This window comes from Habropoda laboriosa, unplaced genomic scaffold, assembly GCF_001263275.1.
Source record: "Habropoda laboriosa isolate 0110345459 unplaced genomic scaffold, ASM126327v1 scaffold64, whole genome shotgun sequence".
NCBI lineage: Eukaryota > Metazoa > Arthropoda > Insecta > Hymenoptera > Apidae > Habropoda > Habropoda laboriosa.
The window spans coordinates 1,675,460-1,685,631 of NW_017100183.1; the positions used below are offsets into that span (position 1 = coordinate 1,675,460).

General features: G+C 42.4%; 1 protein-coding gene across 1 annotated transcript in view; it reads left to right on the forward strand.

Annotated features, from left to right (window-relative positions):
* Positions 1-10,172, forward strand: part of LOC108579208 — a 36,108-nt gene that overhangs the window by 21,441 nt on the left and 4,495 nt on the right. The window contains exon 5 of the mRNA XM_017942682.1: positions 7,402-7,610. Within this exon, the coding sequence (XP_017798171.1) occupies positions 7,402-7,610 (209 nt within the window). The remainder of the gene's footprint in view (positions 1-7,401; positions 7,611-10,172) is intronic.

Sequence of the window (10,172 nt, forward strand, 5' to 3'; positions counted from 1 at the left end):
CGATTGCTACCAATACTAGATTTTCTGGATAATGGACAATTCGGTTGCTAGAGATTCTAGATTTCATGGATAATGGATACTTTGGTTGGTACCAATGCTAGATTTCATGGATAATGGATACTTTGGTTGGTACCAATGCTAGATTTCATGAATAATGGATACTTCGGTTGTTAGAGACTCCAGATTTCATGGATAATGGATAATTCGATTGGTAAATGGATAATGCTAGAGATACCAAATTCCTATGGACAACAGATAATTCGTTTTGGTTCCTGGTACCAATGCTAGATTTCATGGATAATGGATACTTTGGTTGGTACCCATGCTAGATTTCATGGATAATGGACAATTCGTTTGGTAAATGGATAATGCTAGAGATACCAAATTCCTATGGACAACAGATAATTCGTTTTGGTTCTTTTTAAACAGTGTTTCAAACGAATACTTAAAATTCGATACTTTCACTCATATTTCTAAGACAAGACACGTAACGCTAGTTTCATTTTTCAACCATCTTTCATATTCGTCAACGTTCTCCTGGCGAAGTAACAGATAGGCGCTCCTCCGTTTCAGCCAACATTGCACAGAGAAATATACGAGCACGGATTTAACACAGACGCACAAATTAAGATACATCGTCGATTACCACCCGATGACACGATACAAATCTCTCTCGCGCGCTCCGCCACTTCACGCGAGTCATTAGCATTCTAAATATTACCACGGCGCAAAGTGGAATCGTGTAATTCACGTTGGAATCGCGCTTCTCATCCTGTCCACGCTTCGTTTCCATCCTGAAATTACATCTTCGCGACGACACGTGGCCGCGCACAATTTCTCTCCCTCTTTTTCCCCGCGCGGATAAATTGAAATTTTTCCCGTCGTTCCTCCGTCACGATCGATCCGCGAAACGTCCGTCTGAACTTGAAATTCCTCGATACAACGGCGAACCGCCTCGCCGGCAGTTTCGCAAGGGGCAAGAATCTTATAAGCTTCTCCTCGAAGGGTGGAAGAAGGAAAAAAGAGCTGGGAGTTTTACGAGCAGATTCGCATTTCGTCACGTCGAAGCGAACCAAGAGGTTTACAGCATGCCGGGGCCCACGCTAATCCCACGTCGTCGGCTCCTTTCCGCGCGTTCGCTTTGTGTCCAACATCGTACACGTAAATTTGATTACCTCCGAGACGTGCGATCGATAAGGGCTCGCGGTGAGACGTCGATCAGAGGAGAAGTCGCCTTTGCCACCGTAACCAACAAAATTCCTGCCTCCAGCGAGTCGAACAACCTTACAATTTCCATAATAATATCCTGAAATTCCCCTGTCTTCCTAGATATTCATCCTCCTTTCTCTGATTTCTGTGAAACTTCGCAGGCAGACATTTTTTCGCTATTCCGAGCCTTCGAAGAATCGGAAAAATGGATATTTATCATCCGTTTCCTAATTTCCACGGAACTCTTCGTAGGCAAACATTTTTTTCACTTTTCTAGCTTTCAGAAAAATTTGAAAAAATTCTAGAATACTTCTCGAAGTCTCTGCTAGATCGCACAACTGTTCGTTAAGTAGGAGGAATTACAAGACTCGCCTGCGGAGGATTAATCGCAAGGGTGCACCGTTCGAAATGAAACGAGGAATCGCATTAACAAAATCTCGCCAAAAATTAATTTCCCTCATCTCAGAATAATTTCGCTTTCCGTCCAGAAACACGCACACAGCACATTTTCAACCGGAACGATTCTGTCTAAAAGCGAAGCTGAAAACAGAATCGAAGAGGATTCATTTTTAACCCCGCGTGTGCGCCCAATTTACTTCCCTCCGCACGCATTCTAATAGAAAGCAATTTCAATCCCCAGATTTCCTTTCGGTTCGACCATCGAGAACTTATCCGAATCTGCGTAATGTCTCGTGTAACGTCCCGTTGATTCGGCCTCGTCGCCGGAAATTCCACGGTCGTTCGAATTCATCCCACAGGTTGTTTTCCCCGCTGACTGCTTATTCGACCCTAAGTGACTCGATGGGAAAAAACATTCCATTCATTGGTCTTTTTTGCCCCATTAACTGTCGCGAATTTTCGTGGCAAAAGCATTTCGATGTCGACCAGATAGAGAGGGAGAGAGAGAGAGAAGCTTCGTATGTATACACGTACACTCCCGGTTAGAAATTCGAGATCGCTATACGATGCACGGTACGCAAGAATTTTCAGAGAAAATTCCTACGTTGGTTGCTTATGGGACGAGGGAATAAATAGAGGATAGAAACCTGTCTTTCTGGGCTTCCTAGTGAACTCGTAAGTAAGGCTAGCTAACAAGAGACCCTTAGCTATGGTTAGACTCAGGTCAGGACATACAAACTGTCCCAATTTTTTCAGATCCAAGTAAATCGCAAATTGACAATTAAAGTGCCGGCTATTTTTTGGGAAACTTGACTTAAAGCGCCGCAATATTTACGAATTATGTAGAAACACGCACTTTTACAAAATGAAATAAAATAACTCCTGCAAAACAGAAAGTTTCTATTGGAAAATTTTACATAGTGCTTATTACAGGCACAGCGACGATTTTTAACGATACAAAAATTCAGCCACTTGCTGTTCAAACACGTAAAAACGCCTTAACACTAACCGTACCGACACTTATCCGGGCAAATGACCGGTTACGGAATAATCGTATTTCTTCCGAAAGGAATGCAGGTGATTGTCAATTTAATATAGGAAACAGCCTTTGGATAATAATAATAAAAAGAATTACATATTTTCATTTTTAAGAAAATCCAGGGGAGAAACAGGTAAAATTGAAAGTTTAAAACCCGTCAATAAGGGAGCTATTCTGCGCGTAGTACTATTCGACTTTATTAGACAGTTCGGTGACGTTCGGTGCGTGAAGACCTCTAGACAAAAATCTGTTTCGACGGAAAAGGTTTCTAGATATAGGTTCGGTAAGTACGAGGTCCAGATTCAGCGATGAGTAAAAGTAAAGGATGACGTGGAGGTCTAGGTTTCGGGGTGACTAACGTTAGGATGATGCGGATGACTTTATTAGACAGTTCGGTGACGTTCGGTGCGTGAAGACTTCTAGACAAAAATCTGTTTCGACGGAAAAGGTTTCTAGATATAGGTTCGGTAAGTACGAGGTCCAGATTCAGCGATAAGTAAAAGTAAAGGATGACGTGGAGGTCTAGGTTTCGGGGTGACTAACGTTAGGATGATGCGGATTTGTTTACAGTTAAGGAAAGGAGGCAGGATGACTAAAAACTAATGAAAGATAGGAGAGAGGTATACGACAGTACATAGGAATAAAGCTCGTGTTAATAACTGTTACCGTACTTCTGTAATAAATTAGCAAAGAAGGCCTAAAAGAACGACCGTGACACTAGAAGACCCCCTTAATTAAAAATCGGCAGTAAATCGTACATTCGTGTAAATTGATAACTTGGAAACATACAGCGATGGTAATTTAACTTCTCCCATTTTTTTCATCGTTCGACAAGCGAGAGAGAGAGAGAGGAGGATGGTCAGGGTATCGATGCAAGTTTATCAGAATTTTCCATCGGTATTGGCCGCGATTGGAACTACACTCGCGGTGAAAAACAGACGAGAAATTCTTATTTTTCGTGAATGTCTCGTTGTTCGAGACGACGCAGTTAAAATGGAAATGCGACCCGGTTTCTTGATCCGTCGTGATCCGCCGCAGAGGGAAATCGTGGAAGTAATTTTTCTCGTGGAAGGAAAAACTCAGCGATAGCGAAGTTTAGCGAATTTCTGAGAAACCAAGCAAGCATGCGGTATTTATAATAACAGATAAACAACACGATGCTTCCCTTTCGACGATATACGCCAGGCTGAATCACGCCAACTATGCAGCTATAGATCTTTCGCGTCACCGGCTCCGGTGCACCGACAAACATGCCAACAACTCTGCCTACGTTCTTCGAAGCCATCCGTGTCGCATTGTGCGAGCTTACAATTCTCCCGAAACTAATAAACTTGTAATTTCGCGTAAATCTCTATCACGCGTATTTTCGTATTTGGCGCAAAAGTCGGGGAACTTGAAGAAATCTATAAATATCCAAAATTGTTCGTTCTAGAGAAGATTAGGTTTTACGTTGCAACACTAATTCTCGCCAGTTTCTAATTTTTCTTTTCCACTTATCGTCTATTCCTTTATTTCCATCTTCCGCGAGCAACCGTCGTATACATATCCTCTTCAGGGACACCGACACATACACTACCGGCCAAATGTTTGGAATCACTGTTCATTGTAAGTTACACAAAAATTTCTAAAAAAAGGTTATCAATTTTAAGAATGTTTTAAGGAACTTTTTGTCATTCAAATGAATCGAAATGAGGTCAAGAGCTATTGGCTTCCACTGTTAGATTTATGTCAGTTAGATAAAACAAAAATTAATCTAACGCCTTACTAGGAAGTATATATTACGTTTGTATATTTTTAAGGAACTTTTTGTCATTCAAATGAATCGAAATGAGGTCAAGAGATATTGGCTTCCACTGTTAGATTTATCAGTCAGTTAGATAAAACAAAAATTAATCTAACGCCTTACTAGGAAGTATATATTACGTTTGTATACGTTCGGAGAAATCCGTTTAGCCTTACCACTTTTATTTAGTAAAAATCTAAATGTTTACGATACGTGACAAAAGGCCATTCGGTCCCAATTCTCGGTCCGTAGACAGTGCTCTTACCATCAAGTAGAAAAGCGAACCTTCCATGTGTCCAATAAAAAGTTTATAGTTTAAAATAAGGATTATTAATTATTTAACAACCAATAACTCCGATAATCCAATATCCACAACATAAATTTCAGGTTTGTAAAGAATTAGTAGCAGATTCAATATTGACGTAAATTGACAGGTGATTCCAAACTTTTGGCCGGTAGTGTAGGTCTTTTGGAGCTTTGTTAAAAAGTTATGGCAGTAGTACAAAATTAAGAGATGTAATACAGAAATAGATGAGCAATATTTGCGCGATTATAAGCTCGCGTACTGAATTGATACAAGAAATCAACGATGCATTTATCGAAATGAAACAAAATAATAACGCAATTCGCGGAGTACTAGCCATAAACGGTGGACATTTTTCAGACGGAGTACTAGTTACTTCTTGCATGAACAGAGTAAACGTAAGTATTGCCGTATCACATATATCGCGACAACCGCGAGTCTGCTATCGTTCTCTTAATGTTCTATTATTGCCGCAACTTTTTAGTAAAGCTTCAAAAGACCTATGTTTGTATCAGGGCTATTACTTTTAACCGGGTATTCGAGTACCCATGAGATACCCGGGTAGATGAAAATAACCCGATCGAGTATCTCACGAGTACTCGAATATGTACACAAGACAGTCGAAATTTCGGTGGCCGCTACCGCTGGCGTTGTCGGCAACTACTGTTGCAACAAATGAAAACAAACGATTGTAGGGCGTCCAGGAAAATGACTTCGTTGTGTTCTTATATGTTGCAAAAACATCAATTATATTGTAGATATGCAAGTAATACGAGTAGAGTACTCGAGTAAAACATAACCGAGTGTCTAAGTACCCAAACAGTCGAGGAATAATAGATATCTACTCTCAGCTATCTCGTCTCGTGAGATACCCGGGTACTTTCTGATTACCCGAGTATTTCACGAGTAACCCGGGTACCCGGGTATCTCTTAAGTAACAGCTCTACTTGCTACATATGCGAAACATGCGAGAGAAAACCTGAATTACATGTCGGAGAATGCTTTAAACGATATCCAAAGAGCGCGATAGCGCTTGTTATATTCCGCGTCCAAAAATGCCAAAGAGCGCGATAGCGCTTGTTATATTCCGCGTCCAAAAATGCCAAAGAGCGCGATTGCGCTGTTTTCAGCTGTTTTTTATTTAAGACTCAAGGGTAACCGTAAAGTCGTGCATCGAAAAAAATCGAATAGAGCGCTGGCGCTTTTAGGACAGGATAGAAGAAGCGCGATCGCGCCGCTTGGCACTCAAACGATTAAGTGACAGCTCTAGTTTGTATACCATTTTTTTCTAATCTCAACCCTATACTGGCAACGCTTGGCCGTTAAAACCTGGGACACCCTGTACAGGGTTCGACGTTTCGAGAACACGATGTGCGATAGAGAAAATACGAAAACCACAAACGCCCGAAATCTCCTAAGGAAAGTAGCTTCATTGCCGTCGATTCAACACGAGTATAAATGTAACTTCATAAAAAATTAGATCGATATTTTCTGATTTCAAAGAAAATCGTCCCTGAAGAGGTTAAGATTGATTTAACCCTTTGCACTCCGAACAGTCCAGTGCGTCCGCACTCATTTGGTCACTGTGCCGTATAGTTTGCCTTTATGCCGATATTTCAGCGTGATATTAGTTACAAAATATGCAATTTCAGTGTAATATTAACGCATAAAAAATGATCTCTTATCGTTTATAATTTGTCATTAATATCCGAAGGCGAAATTTCCCGCACAGTACCGGTTAAACGCGTGGTTAATTCAAAAAATGAATTCACTCGTTCTCCATCGAGATTTACAAGTCTGCGCGAGGATCGCGAATGTTGCATCTCTAATTAAGCGAGCGATATGGAAAAGGTTGGCGATACGTGGTAGTACGGTGCAATTTGCGAAATTGGAACGAAACGCGATGTCGCGACGCGGTTATCGTTACGGTTTCCCTGCAATGATCCTTACGCGTCTCCTCCTCCACCACCGTGCTCCTCTCCTCTACGCTTTCCTCTCGACGAACGAACCGTGATTTTGTGGCGCAGTTGATAATGCAGTACCACGGTAATAGGATTATTCTGTAAACATTTACAGGGGAAAGTTGTTTCGAGGCGACATATTAAACGTGCATATTTGACGAGGGGACACGTGATGCGCTAATGGGATTCAATCTTCTCCATGGACTCCACTTACGATAAGCTGATGCTGTGTGGACAATTATTAAGTTCAGGCCGGACCTGTATATAGTAGGTCAGCGTTAAGAGGGTTCGCGGTTTCCAACTAGAACTTGCCCTTCCTGTTCTGCGGTGCTTGTGCCTCGTATCTACGATAATTTGCGGAGAAGGTGCTGGAATTGTTGGCCAAGATGAACCAAAGGGAAGGATTCTACGAATTTTCCTTCAAATTTTCAGCTATCCGTTTCCAATTCTTGCCGTATCGCGACATTTTTACGATATTTTTAACCCTTTCGCTACGACAGATCTTAACGCGCGACTTATTTAGGTGACTTAGGGTAGATTTTTAACCACGGCTGCAAAGTTTCTTATTTTGGCCGTATCCTTTTGAAATTCGGTTTACCAATTAAGGTGGAAGCGCGTGAAGGATAAAATTGCATCGAAGTGCATCGGAAGGCCTGAAATTTTCAGGAGGGTTAACACGAAAAATCTCTTTGCGTTCTCTTTTCAGAAACAGCAACGTCTCGGGAGAAAGATCGCCCTTCGAAGGGTCCTGCTGCAGCGGCCAAGGCGTCGCAGCGGACAGCCTCGAGAGTGAAGAAATAGAGGAGATACCCAAGTATCGAGTAGTCCTTCTCGGCGACTCTGGAGTTGGCAAAACCGCCCTCGTCTCTCAATTCATGACCAGCGAGTACATGAACACCTACGATGCCAGTTTAGGTAAACAAAATTATTCTTGTCGTTCCTCAGATTTCCTTCTTCCTTTCGCCTCCTTCCTCACTCGCGATCGGTAATTAAATTCTCACGCATACGGCACCGAGAGGGCGTAAAGCGAGTCGAAGTTAATAATAGAGCCAGGTGGAAAAGGGGGTTGCCTCCACGTGTTTCCTTTGAGTCTCTTTCTTTTTTTTCTCGATAAATCAAACAGCTTTCCGAGCACGTTTGCTCGTAAGTTCGTCTTCTTTAACACAACCATGGAAATAGAGGACACGTATCGTCGTTATTGGCCGAACGCGATAACATCGACGAATCGAATCATATCGTAGGACAGAGCTGCGTAACTCGAGCGAGATCATCTCAGTCGCATAGTGGGGGTACCTCGGGAGGGGAAATTGGCTCGTGATTAACCTTATTGGCCGGGATTATTTTTTGGTAGCGCAAGCAAACGTGTAAATTTTATTCGAACGAGTTTGCTTAAGCTGTCCAAAGGATCCAAAGAGAGTTTGGAAGGTAAAACCGCCTTGCCGGGAATATCTCGGGGTTCGACCGCAACACTTTTTTAACTTTACACGTGAGCAAACACGTCTTACACGTCTCAAGACGAGAGGCAAACGTCTCTTATGAGCCGAACTGATGGGCACTTGGGTCTGGTCTCTGTCACTCGGCAAGATACTATTCATAAACCGCCCCAAATGCCCACAATTGGGGAGATGCGAGCGAAATGCCCTTATACTGCCCCGAGGGCAAACTCCCGAGCTCCGCACAACGTGTTATCCCCACTGTAGCACGGTCCTGCACTAACGAGATCCTCCCGGAACAACAGTCATCTGTGGTTCCTTTCAGCAGGTTTGACATGAACAGGCTCGTTCATTCGCAACCACAACTCTACCTATACACAGGGTGTTCAGAAACTAGTGGACTTTACAAGCCAAAATAAGTAGAAAATTTAATACTTGGTTTTTTTAGTTACGAGCGATTAAAACAGGAGCTAAAATATTTTTCAAGCTCCGTGAATTTCTATGCAGCTGATATAGGGCAGGTCAGGAGACGAGGGGTACCATCGACGCCAAAAACAGCCACGCAACGACGTTTTTCGCCGCAACTATACCAAAGGTCACGCGTCGTTGTTTTCGGTGCAGACTGTATTTACCCTCGTCTCCCGACCTGCCCTACATCACCGGTGTACGAAGGTTCGCCAGACGGCAGGGGTATTTCGGACGATTTCTTTAACTGCTTATAAAATTGAAAATACCCAAGTTTCAAATGTAATTTCGTTATTTCTTCGTTTCTATCTTACTTTATACACCCTGTATACCCTATTCACGAGAACTTTTCGGCTCGATGACACTGGCTGCTGTGCTGTTTCCCTCTTTCTTTCTTTCTTCTTTTTTCGCGTCGCGATGCTGCTGCAACTGACTACCAAGCAACCGTCACAGGCCGCAGCTTGCGTTTACCTTGCGTTCCGGCCAAAGGATTCGCCACGAAAGCTCGCACAAGCACAGCGAGGGCGGAGGAATTGAAAGGGAGCTCGCTTCTCTTTACGGCTGGTTTGATTACTCAACGATAATTTAACCTAGCGGGGTTTCAACGCGACACAGACTCTGAATAATCTCAATGGAGATTAAACACGGGTTTATAGGCTCACCTTTTCAGTACAGTGTATCGGATATGAAATAACTTTTTAATAGACAACATGTTTCATACTTTGTCGCGAGTTTTCCTCTCGAAAATGCTCTCGATTCGTAGACGCTTCTGCTATTCCGTAACGATTATGGGTATTTGAATGGAAGTCTGGAGGAAATAGCCTCGACGGCACGTCAATTATAAACTCACGCACGAAATCGTGAGAAAAGTGACGTGTGTTAATTAACCTACTATTTCGTTCAACGAATTCCTTCGCAAATTCGGTTTTTAAGGAGCCGTGAAGTTTCATTCGAGGTTTAATTAACACGTTCACGACTAAGTAGCTTTCGCTAACCACCGGGAAACTTCTTCGGAAGACAGACTAAGGGCTTAACGTTCGATTAATAACGGTGGCCCGTTCGCAGGGGCAACTTATAAGGCCAATTTATGGTCTGCGTCTCAAGCTTTGGTATTGTTAAATTTAACGTGACAAGTTTACGCTACGATCCGCTTCTCCTCTATTCTTTCCTACGAATTTCATCTCAGTTCTTCTCGTTTGCATTAATAACGCATAGAGTATATCTACAAGTTTCTAGAATTGAAGTTTTCATTAAGCAAAAAAGGATATTCTTCATCTCAATACCCACGCGAAACACTGGCAAAAGAAGATTAAAGTCTCAAGAATTTCGCCCCACAGATATTCTCCTTTAATTAAACATTTCAACCTGACTTTTCAATTCCCTTCCAAGGATCCGCTAAAACTTGTAACGTGTCAAAATAAATTATACCCGCAGCACACCGTTCACAGTGCGATAAATCCAATGGAATACATATTTCTCCGGGACAGTTCTCCGTCTGGAGATATTCCTGAAACTCCTGGCAGTAGGACTTTTATTCCCGTGAAATGGTGTCTCGACACGGCCCAGATCGTCCAACAGC